The sequence below is a fragment of the Hyposmocoma kahamanoa genome, unplaced genomic scaffold, assembly GCF_003589595.1.
Source record: "Hyposmocoma kahamanoa isolate Upper Pololo Valley unplaced genomic scaffold, ASM358959v1 102, whole genome shotgun sequence".
Lineage (NCBI taxonomy): Eukaryota > Metazoa > Arthropoda > Insecta > Lepidoptera > Cosmopterigidae > Hyposmocoma > Hyposmocoma kahamanoa.
In genome coordinates, this window is record NW_020653337.1 from 11,700,546 (window position 1) to 11,716,123 (window position 15,578).

General features: G+C 37.5%; 1 protein-coding gene across 1 annotated transcript in view; it reads left to right on the plus strand.

Annotated features, from left to right (window-relative positions):
* Positions 1 to 15,578, plus strand: part of LOC113235419 (LIM domain transcription factor LMO4) — a 115,050-nt gene that overhangs the window by 40,722 nt on the left and 58,750 nt on the right. Inside the window, exon 2 of the mRNA XM_026471104.1 lies at positions 3,452 to 3,815. Coding sequence (XP_026326889.1) covers positions 3,523 to 3,815 — 293 coding nt within the window. The 5' untranslated portion in view covers positions 3,452 to 3,522. The remainder of the gene's footprint in view (positions 1 to 3,451; positions 3,816 to 15,578) is intronic.

Here is a 15,578-nt window from a genome sequence, read left to right on the forward strand (position 1 = left end):
TTCTTCTGTAGTCTAAACTACTGAACGTTTGAAATAGTAAGAGCGTATATACACAGCGTATTTTTACGCACAGATAACGCGCGTCATCTGCGCGGAAAAATATGTCGTGTGCGTAGGCTCGTAAAATAAAAAAAAAACTATGTACTTATTACAAGTATTTAATAAAAAAAAAATGTTTCATCATTGCCGCTTAACCTTTACCACACGAGTTGTTTTAATAAAATTGTCATAACCGATTCAGTAAAAGCTTTATTCAACTTAATGGAGCGTGACAATTAAGTAATGAAAAAGTTGAAATCGCAACCGATTGGATGAAATTAATCAATGGCGACCAACCGTCAATGGAATGGATATTTTATGTTCCCGTGGGCGAGGAGTGGGCACCAATTTGTCCGCACTTTTTAATTAGTATGAATGCGAGAGAAAACGAATTGGTTTTATGCTTGCCCCAACTGGACATCCAGTTCGAGGGCGTAAAATTGGAACATTAAGCAAGTTTATGTAATATTTTATAAGTTACTTCACGTATCAGGTGCATTAAATTAGAAATGCAATTGAAATTTATTCAAACTGTAAGCCTATATGTTTCGAATAGACTTTACATAATCAGCTTATGCGCATTCACTAAAAAGTTCAGCCAGCCAGCCAGATCAAAATATTTCCCCATGATGTGTTTTTTTTTTCGAAATATTTGTTCTAGTCTGTCTCTATCTATTTCAGTCCAGTCGATCCTTACTACGAATATTACCCAGTCCATAGAAACAACGATTTTCCATCACATTGAAATAATAAAATTTGATTTAGTTTTTAAAATAGTTTAAAGTTTTCCATAGAAATCCGTTCAACACAAGGTTTTATTATAGTATCTTTATGATAATATTGTTAAGGAGTTGATATGACCGCTTAACGAGTGAAGACAGTGTACGATGAGGTACACTGGCGGGCCCCTATGCAGAGAAGGGCGAGAGGGACCTGTGCGGGGCGCGGGCCGATGCAACGTCTTCCCCCGCCCCCGGCTCTAATTAGGCTCACATTCTCGTTCCGTTTTCGCGTTTAATTTCGCCGGCGGTTTCGCCTTAATTACGTTATTCGCGGCAGACGGGCGCCAGGGTGTTGCTCTAGCGGAACCTTGCACTAAAAAATAAGTGAGCAATACGTGTAATTCATAAACACCGCTTATTTATGCTGCACGATGAACTGCCTGACAAACTCATTAAATTTTATTTTAAAATTTCTCTTAATGTTAACTAACTAGGTATAGTTGTTGGAGCGAACGTTCGTTCCGACTCCATTTCAACGGTCGAGTTTTAACGATGCTTATTTTAGACACCATTTTCGTAGAATCATCGCGCTTATTGCCGCTGACAAATACTTACAGGTTCAAAAAGAGAGCGAGGAAATATAACATTCACTAACAAGATGACTTACAGTTTTACCGTCCTTCGACACTCGAACCTGCAGTTCATGGCTATAATTGAAAAAAAAAATCACTTAACAGGTAAATACGGGGCTGTAAGGAGGCTCATCGTAGGCCCGTTTTGTTGTCGGGTGGTTGCTAATAAGATTTTTAAACGGCAACAAAGTATCCAATCAATGGGGCTTGAATAATGAAAACAGCACCTGCTAAGTTCTCAGGCCACCCCCGCAAGCCTAAACACGCACCATGTTACGCGACGTCTCACCCCCAGAACCAATTACGATTCTGACTATATTGAAATAGAATTCACTTCGCCATATCGGATTTCGTAGTCGACCTGGATGGTAGAACAGACACAAGTTTGAGTAATTATTCACGATTGTGTTCGTGTTCAAAACTTTGACATAATTTTTTTCATAATTTATGAATTTGAATTTTATAGATATGAAAAAGAAAATGGAAGTGCTTGTACTTTTAAAGTAGGTATTTTTCTACACAATTTGAACATCGAATTATTGCAATCATGCCGCGCTTAACAAAATGGACTAACTGTCATAATATTCAATGACAACCAGTCTATAATTTCAAACATTCCTTTGTTCATAGCGAAAATTAGCTGTAGTAAATCCAGCTGAATACGATAAAGTCAACCGATTTGTTATTTTAAGCCTCTACAAATTGCTTTACGGGTATCTTATATCAGCGATTACAATCTTTCCTAAACTACACTACATTTCCTTTCTCCAAACAGAACGCACATTTGCAAAATTAACAAAACAAAGACATTAATTCGGGTCCGTAGAGCGTACTCCGGGTGCGACTTAACGAAGTGCGATCGGTGCACACGCGACACTCGCTCATTAGTAGACACGCAACGGTTGCTGGTGCTTTGCTTACACGCCACCATCGCTAGCCGCCACTGCCAACGCGGCGACCCTTATAGCCTTCATTAGACATGCTCGCCAACAGGTAATGGCTTTCCACACGCTCCCGACAGTTGCACTACTAGGTCAGTGCAACTATGCAACTCACCACAGCATCTTACCATCTATTTATTAACTTCAGCTACAGTACAGCCAATTAATCAAATCAGAAACTCTCCGATTAAAACAACCCTTCATTATGTCGGACACCGAAATTAAGCAAATTACATTCAACAAAGCAAATCGTTCCAAAAGAAAGGGCTACTGAAATAATTGTCTACTTTACTCTCGGAGAAATAGAATTACAATCTAAATTAATTACGCTTTTAAAGCGTCCGTTATTCTTAATTAGTTTCTGCACCGCAGCGGAAGCTCCGCACTCCGCCCGTGCTTCGCGTTCTCTTAATGAAGGGTAGTTTCAAATCAGTGCGTTTGATCAACTCTGTGCAGTCTTAATTACGGCACCCATTTCGCGCGGGACAATCCTGTTATTTATGACTACATAAGCTTGATTATTCTTTAATGAATACTTGTTTTAAAACGTTTAATTAAGTTTTATGGCGACAGGGTCGCAGCGAAGGCGCGGGCGTCCCGCCGTTTCGCCGGCCGCGAGCTAATTGGATCGGGTTGACGTAAACCCCGCGCCCCGCTCTCTCTCGACCTACCCCTCCGCGCCCTCACCCCGCTCCTAATTGTATGAAATTGCTAATTGGAAAATTTTATAAACGCGGCCGCCCGCAGGCCTACGTTATCCGCTATATTCCGCCTAAAGGCTGTCAAGAAAAATGAATTCAAAGGGTCAAGCTCTTCCTGGAAATTCCACTGTAGCCATTCAGAAATACGTGAGCATAATAAACACCGTTGAGCCCCGGAGATGAATCGCTAACAAAGCTCCACCTCGTCACTTTCCAGTGCTTCAAAAATGCTTTCAAAATTCAAATAACTACTGAGATATACGTTTACCTTTATCGATAAAGCACCATAACAACGCACCATACCAAAGACACGTTGGTATTGCAATTACAACGTCATTACCGGCAATCATAAAACCAATTAGCTTCCACCGAAACTACGAACTTTATCATTGACCACGATCTATGTTTGTTTGCAGGGCGTGTATCGTGGTGGTGTGTGCGAGCGGGCGCCGCTCCAACCGTCAAGCTGGCAGCGAGCGCGCTGAGCATGAACCCGCACTACCACGGGTATGGGGAGCTAAGCTCGCCTCACCCGCCCTCCCCAGAGGCAGCATTTGCCGCCAACGGGCACGACTATCCACACAACAACAACAACCCTGCACTAAAAGAGTGCGCGGGTTGCGGCGGCAAAATCGTCGAGCGATTCCTTTTACATGCCCTCGACAGATATTGGCACCACGGCTGTCTCAAATGCACATGCTGCGGACAAGCTTTAGCGGACATGGGCAGATCCTTTTATTTCAAAGGCGGAATGATATTATGCAAAAGCGATTACACAAGGTAAGCACTTGTTGTATGATAGACTTTACTTACATTGAACAAGTATGCAATAGAGTTAATACAGTGGTAAACGATATTTGATTTATTATTCGACTTCAAATGGTTATTTCTCCGTTGATTATCGATAAAATAGTTCTTAGTTCATCATGATACATCTGCCGATGACAATAGCGTGTCTGTCAAATGGATCAATCGTTGAAAAAACGTCGGGAGAGAGCCGCGGGCGCATTGTTATGAAAATGCTTTCAACTGTCGGTCGTGATTTCTACCTGAGTCAGGGCAGCACAAAAAGCAGTCAGTTTTGCACACAACGAACCGATCGAAGCATCTCGGCACTGGCTAAATTGGCCTCGTTAACGCTAAGGACTAATTTAGGACGGAGCTCACAAACTTTTTACATCAACTCTTTCGTTAATTAAATCTTTTGTCTGTCAGTGTACCGCGCCCTTGTTTATTTACGAGAAAATAACGAAATATTGTCAATTATGGAAATGTACTGTTTTTTCTTACGTTATTAAATAACAAACTACTTCATTTGCAATAAAAGACTAATCTTAAGAAACAAATTAATATAAGCACAAAACGAATGTAACTTTTTGCCAAGAACATTGAGGTAATACGTACGTAATGGCCAAGAACTTGCATAGAGCACTGACAGCTGGTTATTTATAGTGTCCAATAAAATACTATTAAAATTAATTTAAATATAAAACGGTGCAGATAATGAATTAGCAGTTCATATAATTTTTTCGGACACCTTTTTGTGGCGCAAAAATGTAGAATAGAGTTCGATACTTTTACGATTTTGTGGTTGGTTTTGTGACAGTCATATATATTTTCATTGACAAAAACAAGGCAAGAGTGCTAACGGCGGGCGGCAGAGGCACGTGGACCGCAGCTGCCTCGGGCGCCCTCCACACTAATTAGCTAAACGCGAAGAATCTCATCCAATTAACCACCTATGGCCTCCGCCCTCGTCTCTCCTCCACCCCTTTGCCCTTTCGTGTTTTGTCATTTCTACTCATTATACTTTTCTAAGATTAGCTCTGCTAATTATCACAAACATATGTGATTTCTACTTGCACGCAACATTATTACTCTTGTTACCAATATGTAACGTGTTCACTATATTCCCTTTTGTAATTATTTAATGTTCTTCGTTTATTTAACTTAATATCTCAGTTATTTATCCTGTATTTGACAATAAAGGAAGTGTAAATTAGTTTCATACTGATTTCACTTGTTTACTGGCGGTTATGAGCCAAACTAGAGCGAAGAGTGGGCCAACCGCGACGCGGGTCGTGCGTCGTAGATTCGATAAAGCTCGTCTCACAGTTGACAGAGACGGCGCGGCCTAACGAGCGGCGAGGGGCCAGGGGGACGCAGGGGGATGAAGAAGTGCGGTTCCGTGCATGTCTCTGCTGATTGACCCGCGTCACTTGGCAAACAACAACTAACGAGTCGACCCCCGCGCCTCCAGGTACGGGTAATTCGCCTGAATCGCTCCCGTGGCGGCCGCCCGCCGACTTTACTTATACGTCTTCTCTGATTGAGACTCCTTAATAAAATTAACGCTTGACTTGCGCAAACAACCGCGCCGTTTATCCGCCGCCTTTTGTCTCGATATGATGGATTGCGGTCTCGCTCAACAAAGACGCTGATAATTTCATGCTGCTGATTACAGGGTGTGTACGCACAGAATTAGCCGAGGTGTTACACGTACGTCGCCAACCCGCGTCGTCGTCGCAGTACACAAAGGCGTCGGAAGCGTTACATAAACATAAAAGCTTAATTCGTATTTTATAATGATTTATTACACGTTTATTGTTCGAATGAAGACATTAACGTTCTCTGCAATCGCTCCGCTAAATTCAAATGCATGTATTTATTTCGGATAAAAGTCCATATTGCTTTAGAAGAAATAATTATTTTTTTATAATATCAAGTGACGGTAAGCTACACGCCATTCCATAACAGTTGCAGTGCCATTCAGAGCCTTAAATCGCCACCCTGAGACATAAGTTGACAAGTCCCATGTGCCTGTAATTTCACCAACACTCTTACCCTTCTAAACCGGAACACGGTAATGCTGTAATTCCTCGGAGATTTTGGTTTCAATCGAACCAAATTTTCCACCGCAGCGAAAAGTTACAAATGCGTGTTTACAAATTGCAAACTAGTGTTAACTTTTAAACTTTCTTTATTTGTTTCAATGTAATCTGAAAGCTTCGTGTAACATTATAATTATTTAAGTAAAATTAAATAGTGGCTACATTACGAAAATCACGCTGAGCTTGACAACAACTCTTGACACTTACAATAAAAGCCAAAGTGGAAAGTACAAAGTTCAGCGTGATTTGACTGTACGTTAAATAAATTTTGGCGTTTACCTAACTTATTTAAGATAACAGAAATTATTTTTATATGTACATTATGTAATAGATGAAGAAGTTGTCGTACGTATAGACATTAGAATTGACTTTTGGTGGTCTTAAAAAATCCACATGTGGGGTCGAACGGCAGCCGGCACGTCCACGACTGAAGCGGGTTCGTTAGGCGCACAGGGCGGGGGCGCGGATGCGGTACGCGGGGGGCGTCAATCAAGGCAATTGCTGCTCAATCGGCAATCACCGCCGCCGCTAACGAGCGTCTCGACATGCCAACTTCTTATCCCCACCTGATGGTCGCAGCCCCCAACAAACGCTCGCAACCAGCTAAACTTTTTCATATGTAAAAACACAATTTAGAAAAGCTTATAGTTTTTAAAAAAGGTAAGAAACTCCATTTTTATTACTTGAACTGGTAGAATATCTAATCCACTTTCTTCTTCTGTGAAAATTTGCACGCAATGTGACGCAATCTAAGCATTCTTGAATTTTTAATTTCACTGGTATTTATTAAAACGCGTGTCCAACGCGGGCCGGGACCAATTTAAGCGTCGTTAAGGCGCAAAAGACGCGCACTTTAATTGCGACCGACGCGCCGCCTCTAATGAGGCCCTGTGTCCCGACTTGAACGCCAAGCAAATTGACATTGTACGTAAATTGACGCCAAACTGTAGCCAAAGGCTGTACTATTTAGGCAAGCTCTCAGCTCCAATTGGAAGATAGCAAAACTCAATAAAAATTTCTATTGCTAACGGAAACCGGTTGCATAACATTTTTTAATTCCCCTTTCTGCCTGTCAAAAAAAGTACAACTAACATTTTTATCAAAATTGAGATATACAAGTTGAGGAAAAAAGGCTAATCTACCTAATTTGTCGTCAAAATCTATGTAAATAATTGTTGGATATACACCTTATAAGACACAACTAACATCAATAATCACATATCTACCAAAAAAGTCATATTTGACATTTTTTATGTCAAAAACGCTAATATCAAAAGCCTATTCTGTGTACGGACTTGAATGTGGGTTTTATCTGTGTTTGTAAAAATAAGCCAGTGTTTAAATTTTTATTAAATTGATATACAATTATTTTTATGTGAAATTAATCCACTAGTTTGTTATAATTATTAATACAAAGATCGAACACTCAGAAATAATTCCTTCAATCCGGCCGGATTCGAACGGCGTCTTCGAATGATATCAATTCAATAAAAATTTAAATACTATGAATAGCGACATCTCTAGCCGGGACTGGTAGCTGTAAAGGTATCTAACTGGGTGACGATATATCATAGATTTCTCATAGATGGCGCTACGGCTAAAAAGTCGTTGAAAAAATAAATACAAAGATACGACGCAAGCACATAGAAAAATTCGTGAAGTCCGCTGGTTCGTTCCGTGGCTTAGTTGGTATAGCATCTGGTATGGTATGCTAGAAGACGTCGGTTCGGCCGGATGGCCGGATCGAAAGAATTTTTCTGAGTGTTCGATCTTTGTATCAATAATTATAACAAGGTAGTGTTGTCGACTTTTGTTTGTGTAAGACCATAGTGACACAACTCAATATTGCAGTTGAGTGCGTCTGTTTCCTTGTAGTATTATCCCTCGTCCCTCTAAAAGTGGCAGAAAGTTTTATTTGAGATATAATGGTGATAGCGTCTGTCGTCCTATTTGCTCTGAGGGATTTCTGTACGGAACTGTGCCCTGTTGCTCAATTATAATAATTACATCACTGCTCTTGTGCTGTACTGTGTTCTTTTGGTCTATTAAAAGTGACATTTAAGTTAGTTATGCCCGATAAATGCAGTAATATTTTATTTTATTTTTTCTAATAAAATAAAGGAGAAAAGAACACTGGCGAACTCCATCCAAATTTTTGTTGACCTAATTTGTATGCTGTTTATGAAAAATATTTGAAAATATAGAGTTTAAATTCCAGAGCAAATTTGGTTTTGAGTTAAATAGTAAATATTCTGAGAAGTCTGAAATAGAAGATATTCTAGTTTTAAATTTTGGAGACTATGTTGAATCATATTGATTGAATAAAATGTATCTGGTGTATTATTATATCAAAATAAACTACAGAAGCCTTAAATAAAAGTTAATAATTAGACGCTGAATGGTGCCGTGGGTTTATAACGTGACGAAAGTTCAGAGGAAATTATTTTATATAATGGTATGGTCAAAAAGCACGAAGTTAAGCCATAACAAAAGAAAACTAAGTTAATACTGGTAGCTCGGATACAAATTATTTTTTATGAAACGGGATAGATGGGCATCCCTGATATCGGGAACTTTTTGTCAGTTTTAGCGCTTTCTTACTTCGAGAAGGAATTATTTACTTTATTTTTAAGATTTTTTATAATAAAGTAATTAATCTTTTTATTTGCTGCTGGATGTCGCTCAACGTTAAGAAACTAAGAAACTGACAGTTGTACAGAATCTGAAAGATATCACGGTATCAGTCCGGCTACATACTAATTAGTCATTTGAGTTTCTTTTAAATTCGATTTTATTTCCAAACTTAATTTGGCCTTTAGTATAATATAATTGGAAAAACTTAATGAATTTATTTTATTCAAACTTGTAATTATGACATTTGAAGTCGCAAAAAAATATTTTGACAATGATTTCGCAATTGTTCTTTACGTTTTTTAATAAAAAATTAAAGTTTCTGTATAAAATTTGTCTTATGGATATTTATAAAAAAAATAAAAACGAAAATATAGTTTTTTTATTCTTTTTCTATTCTTATTAGAAAAACCTAGAAAATTTTTAAACCTGTTTACCTCCGAATTTTGAATTTGCTGCTTGTTCATTTCTTTCTTCCGGTGGTAGTATAGTTAGTAGTGCGTCCTATCTATTCGGGGAACCGGTGCATAACCGAGCCAGTTACAATTAGCTATCAGTGAGATAACCGCTAATTCGGGAAGGTGCAGGTCCTGCGTCTCTACTGTTTCACTGTGGTAAACAAACCTGGTTATTGTGCTCTGAGATTTTTAGAACATGTTCATTCAAGCGTTTTGCTACGTTAATCTAAACTAGACTACGTTCATGAATTTAACGAGGTCATGTTAGTATAGAAAACGACTTAGAGAGTGTAATGTAATAGAACTCGCAGCCCTGAAACCCCGAGCCAAGTGCAAGTCGAATTTCCGCAGAGATCGTGTAAAGGCTGTATAGAGGGTGCATCACGATTGAATTACGCCAGCGGCGCAGGGCCCAATTAATTTCGTTTGTCTCTTTGTCAGCCCGTCTCTGCAGCTGAATCGAAACTAAAGAGCGTCCGGCAACGACCAGTCTTTGCTCGGATTCGATTATTGACGTCCAGACCACAGACTTATGTCCAGGATATTGCTGTTTGCCGAGTTTGTGGAGAAACAAATTGGTTCAAACCGATTTCGTGAACAATTTCCTGATATAGTGCAATATTACACTGATTTAAACTTTTACGATTATCACACATTATTTGTTTCTGAAACCGGGACTTAATCGTCATGCAACGGCCATGCAGATTATAGAAGTTACACCACGTCCGAAACGTCAAGGTAAAATATGTTTGTTATATACGATTAAGTCCCGATTACAAAATAATTTTTATGTAAACTGAACAAGCTTGAAAATTTTTAAATAAAAGTATGTTAGTTGTATACACAATTCACTTCATGGTAATGTATTTTAGTGTTTGTTTTTTAGCAGTATACTTAGTAGTACTTGTGAAGGAGTTCGTCCAGGGAAGTATTACCACCTTGCCTATTTCACGCAGTAATGTGAGATTACTGCGTTACGGTTTTAAAGGGTAACAGTGCTGGTGAAATTACAGGCACATGGGACTTGTTAACTTATGTCTCAGGGTGACAGGGGCAGTGGCAGTGAAAGAGCTCTGAATGGCACGGCAACTGTTATTGACAGGCGTGTCGCTTACCACAAGGCGCACGATTTATTCGTCACGTCACTTGGTATAATAAATAAAACTTAATAATAATAATAACAACGCACACACTCAATATAGTCCCGCACTATGGAAACCCTGTATCGCGGGTGCCATGGGCACACACATAGACAACCACAAATTACACCCAAACTCACGAGAGAAATAAATGTAGGCCATACAAATATTTCTCCCGGCCCGGAAATCGTACCTGGGACCTCTGCGTGGCAGTCCGACATGGTAATCGTTCGACCACTGAGGCAGTTACAAGGCAGTCATTAGCATAATAGTAAATTTAATTAATTATCTCACACATAACAACGTATAGCATTCTTCCGTATTTGTAAGAAACGTTGGAATCTGGATTTCCTGCTACCATAATTTACTAAGGTAAAACCAGTACATGCATCATTATTTTTATCATCACCTTATTGTTTAAAATGTGTACATATAACAACAATTAATGTTTCCGGTTCGCTCCGTCTTCCTTATCTAACCTAACAGCCAGTACGCTAGGTCAAGTTTGAGAAACATAAGCATAATCACACCGTGTTTTAAATTTAACCGCGTACATGAACATGCGAACTATGCGTAAAAAATTAAAAATATATATGCACATAATAACATATTCATTATTATGCATAATGAAATTCATTTATTGAGATTTTTTGTTAAATAACAAAACGAGTGGCGTTTTGTTATGATTACGAATACAAAGAAGCGGTGTCGAATGCCGAAAACCAATACAAAAATCTATAAGAAAAACACATAGGAGAATTTCGACGACTCGGTAACTGGAGTCGTAGCTCAGTTGGTAAAGAGCAATGCTACGGTGCAGCATGGACGCGGGTTCAAGTCCCACTGGATCGACGCAATTTTTCTGTGTGTTCGATCTTTGTATTCATAATCAATGAATTTCATGTTTGAAAGGTGTAACTTAAATAAAAAAGTTGATTTTGATACTCACTGACAAACAACATAATACTTAAGGCAAATTCCAATGAAGCACGCTGAAGTTTGGCACGTGTAGTGTACCACTGTACAGAGATTAAGGAAAAAAACAATTCGATCTTGTGTCGTTACGTTGATATTACATAACAAATTTATCATTGCGGTAATTTTAGTACACTTCGTAAATTATCAAATAGTATTAGTCACAAGTCAAGTTAATCAATACATTAATTATAAATTAGATTACTTCACAAAGTAGTTTACGCCGCTCGTATTCAAACAAATCGCGGCAGACAGTAGTCAGGCGACAATTTGTCAGGGCCAATTTACCATAGGCCGTGGTGGCGACGCGCGACGTGCCTTCAGCGGTACACGCCGACCTATAAATCACTGCTAACTGCTGATTTGGTCACTGAAGGGTTAATGGTTCATACTCGTACAGACATAAACAAGCAAAAGAGGAATTCAGAACATAATTGAAATAATTTATTAATATAAAGCAGCTTTCGAAAGCTACTTTCGAAATACTTATTTCATCGTTTTTGCATTTTCTTACCAATGTTACTTACCTACATAAATACCGATTCCATAATCACTCAATGTCATACTCACATTTTAAACATGTCTTACCATACACATACACTACACATTTACAACATAATAACCGATACATACATAAATATATTATATACCCATCGCAGTGTAATAACATATTTTTACATTCACAAATAACTACATTACGTGTGAAAATCAGCCTCATCATCATATCATATTCGGACTAGATATCGCTTGGTTTCTTTTTTGAATTGCTAATTTTAAATAAATAAATAAATTTTAAATGGATGACGCTGTAAATACTTTAAATGATATTGACGGACTTGAAATTGCCCACTCATTCTAATGTGAAGTACCTAACTGAAATAAATACCTAACTTTTGAAAAAAATGACTTCACGTTGATTTCACAAAATATCAGAAGCATTTATTGTAATTTTGATGACTTTTTACTTACGCTATCTAGTTTTACTATAGATATTGACGTAATAGTACTTACGGAGTGCAGAATTCATAAATATAAACCTCTGCCCATACTCCCAAAATATGATTTGTACTCTACAGCTATCCAACTTAATCAAAATGATGGGGTGGTTGTGTATGTTAAGCAATCATTACGTCATAAGGTGAGGGAAATTAAATTGTCCGGGGCCTCTTGTTTAAAGCTAGATATATTGAATAATATTGTTTTATGCATCTACAGGTCACCATCAAATAACAATGCAGAGAGTTTCATAGATTCTTTAAATTTGCACCTTGAAGATCTAAATATCTCTAACAAAAATATAATAATTGCGGGTGACATTAATATAAATATTACCTTAAAACAGGTTGAACAACATTATGAACTTAAAAATAGGACTAATTATCTCAATATGCTGTCTTCACATGGTATTCTAGCCGGTCACACTATTCCCACAAGGGAAATAAACTGCCTTGATCACATAATGTTAAAAATAGATAAAGTTAAATCCCGTGCCAGTATCGCGGTTTTACACACGTCTACAACTGATCATCTTACTCCTTTACTATCTCTATCTAAAGTAAAAAACCGATCACATACTAAAAAAAGTAAAATGAAAATAAATTTTGAAGAAGCCCTCGCAGACTTGCGTAATAAAAATCTATCCGAACTCTTGTTTTGTACCGATCCCAATACGATAATTAGTCGACTAATCTACACCATAACTGAAAGACTAAAGGCCCACACTGTTTCATACAATATTCCTTCCAAACAACGTGTAATAAAACCCTGGATAACACCGGGAATTTTACGATGCATAAGAAATCGTAACAAATTACAAATGAATGCAAAGAAAGACCCATTTAATAAAATACTTAAGATAACATTTATTAGATATAGAAACTATTGCAATAAGCTTATAAAAAGAGTTAAAAGAAAGTTTGAACAAGAAATACTAGCAAAATCTATGAACAACAATAAATTATTATGGAAGAATATTAAAAACATGACTTACACGACTAAAAATAAAAATGTAAACTCTGAATTAATTAATCTTAAATCTTCCCCTTCTGCCTCTGCCAACTTTATCAACGAATATTTTGCAAATATAGGTAAACTATTAGCTCAACATTCACTACCTAGTACACATGACCTTAATACTTACCTAAATAGTCTACCTTCTCAGTCAAACTCCTTTGTCCTATTGCCTACTGATACATCAGAAGTTAATGATATTATTGCAAGCCTCAAGTCCGACAGTGCGCCTGGATGGGATAATATCCCTACCATGTTTGTGAAACTAACAAGAACTGAAGTTGTCCCTATAATCGTACATGCTGCAAATGTTTGCTTTAGTGAAGGCATTTTTCCAACCTTGCTTAAACAGTCAATCATAACACCTGTGTACAAGAGTCGGGATAGAGACGAAATAAGTAATTACAGACCCATATCAGTGTTACCAGTGTTTTGTAAAATATTCGAAAAATTAATTAACAAAAGACTTATTAATTATTTAGATAAGTATAACATTCTGTCAGATTCTCAATTTGGTTTTCGTCAAGCAAGATCTACTGAAGATGCAGTCATTGCGCTTACTACATTAATCACTGAAAATCTTGACAATAGGAAAAAATGTGTTTCGGTTTTCCTAGATTTAAAAAAAGCTTTTGATACTGTCTCTATCCCTATTCTAATACACAAATTGGAAAGGATTGGCATAAGAGGAGTCCCATTACGCTTGTTATCAAGTTATCTAACAGACAGGAATCAAAAGGTCAAGTTAGAAAGTTGCACCAGTGATAGTTCTAGGGTGACATGGGGTGCCTCAAGGTAGTGTTCTTGGGCCAACACTATTCCTCATATACATTAATGATCTATGTAGTATGTTGGTCATGAATGCTAAAATGTTTTCCTATGCGGATGACACTGCTGTCGTCTTTGCTGGGGACACATGGGACTCGATCAGGATTAGTGTTGAATTAGGGCTTAAACAAATAAGCAAATGGTTACGTAATAATGTACTCTCGTTGAATACTGTAAAGACCAATTTTCTGTGTTTTACTAACTATAAAAACACATATCCTAATAAGGACTTCAGTATACAAATCCAGAACTGTGACAAAGAACTTACAAATTATTACATACCTTGTACATGCCCGCGCATACAAAGGGTTGAAGAAACAAAATATCTAGGTATCATCTTGGACCAGCGTCTCTCTTGGTACCCACATCTCGAGCGTGTAATAATGAGAATCAGGAAACTAACCTGGATCTTCAAAACACTGAGATACGTCGTACCGAATAGTGGCGCTGATATGGCAGTTAACGTGGTCTCCTAGGGATCTTCTTAAACAGATTTATGTTTCTCTTGTAGAGTCTATTATTACATACTGTATTCCGGTCTGGGGTGGTGCAGCTAAGTCAAAATTTATTGAAATAGAACGAGCTCAGCGTGGTTTGATCAAAATGATGTATTTAAAAAAAAAGAATTTACTCCACAGAAAAATTGTATAAGCTGATAAAGCTGACTTCTGTTAGAAAACTCTATATACTCTACACAGTAATAAAACAACATAAAAATTTACTATATAAACCTAGGGTTACAGGTAGAAGAACATATTATAAAATTGCATTAGTACCAAAAATAAAAACTACTGCGGCTAGTAGACAGTACAAATACAGTGCCTCATATCTGTATAACATTCTTAACAAAGAACTTGATATATACAACAAAATAGTTTATGACTGCAAATTAGCCATTACAAAATGGCTCGAAACTAAGTCGTATGAGGAGATTGAGCAATTACTACTATGTAGTTTGAAATAAATATATAAATAAATAAGTAAACATAAAAGCGAGGTATTAGTTGATATAATATTGTAATTAAATGAAATCAAAATTGAACAGAAATATGTGCGCTCACACACACATACACACACACACACACACACGCATGCACGCACGCACGCACGCACGCACGCGCGTGCGCGCGCTCATTTACACACACACGCACACACACACAAACACTCATTTCCACACACACACATACACACACACTTTATGCATATATACACGGACATGCATTCACACAAAGTAACAGATAGGTTAATTTAGTCTTAGTTTATTGAGGTTAATGTAAGAGCAATGTTTGATTATTAATTGTAAAGAAGAGCGATGTTTCCTAACACAGACCCTATCAAGCTTAAAAGGAAACATCAGCCCCTGAATTATGCCATGTACAGTGAAGTAATAAATATTTTTGATTTTTTTTTTTTTTTGATACAAAACATTGCTATTGAAGTACACGGACAGGTACAAGTTTTCACAACCAAAGTATAATATAACCATATTTGAGTTTTTAACACTTAAAAGGTGTGACAAAAATAACCTTCTAAACACCCGTGTTTCAAATACATTGACGTATTATCATTCAGTTGTACGCATGCTATGTATGTTAAAAATTAATCATCATT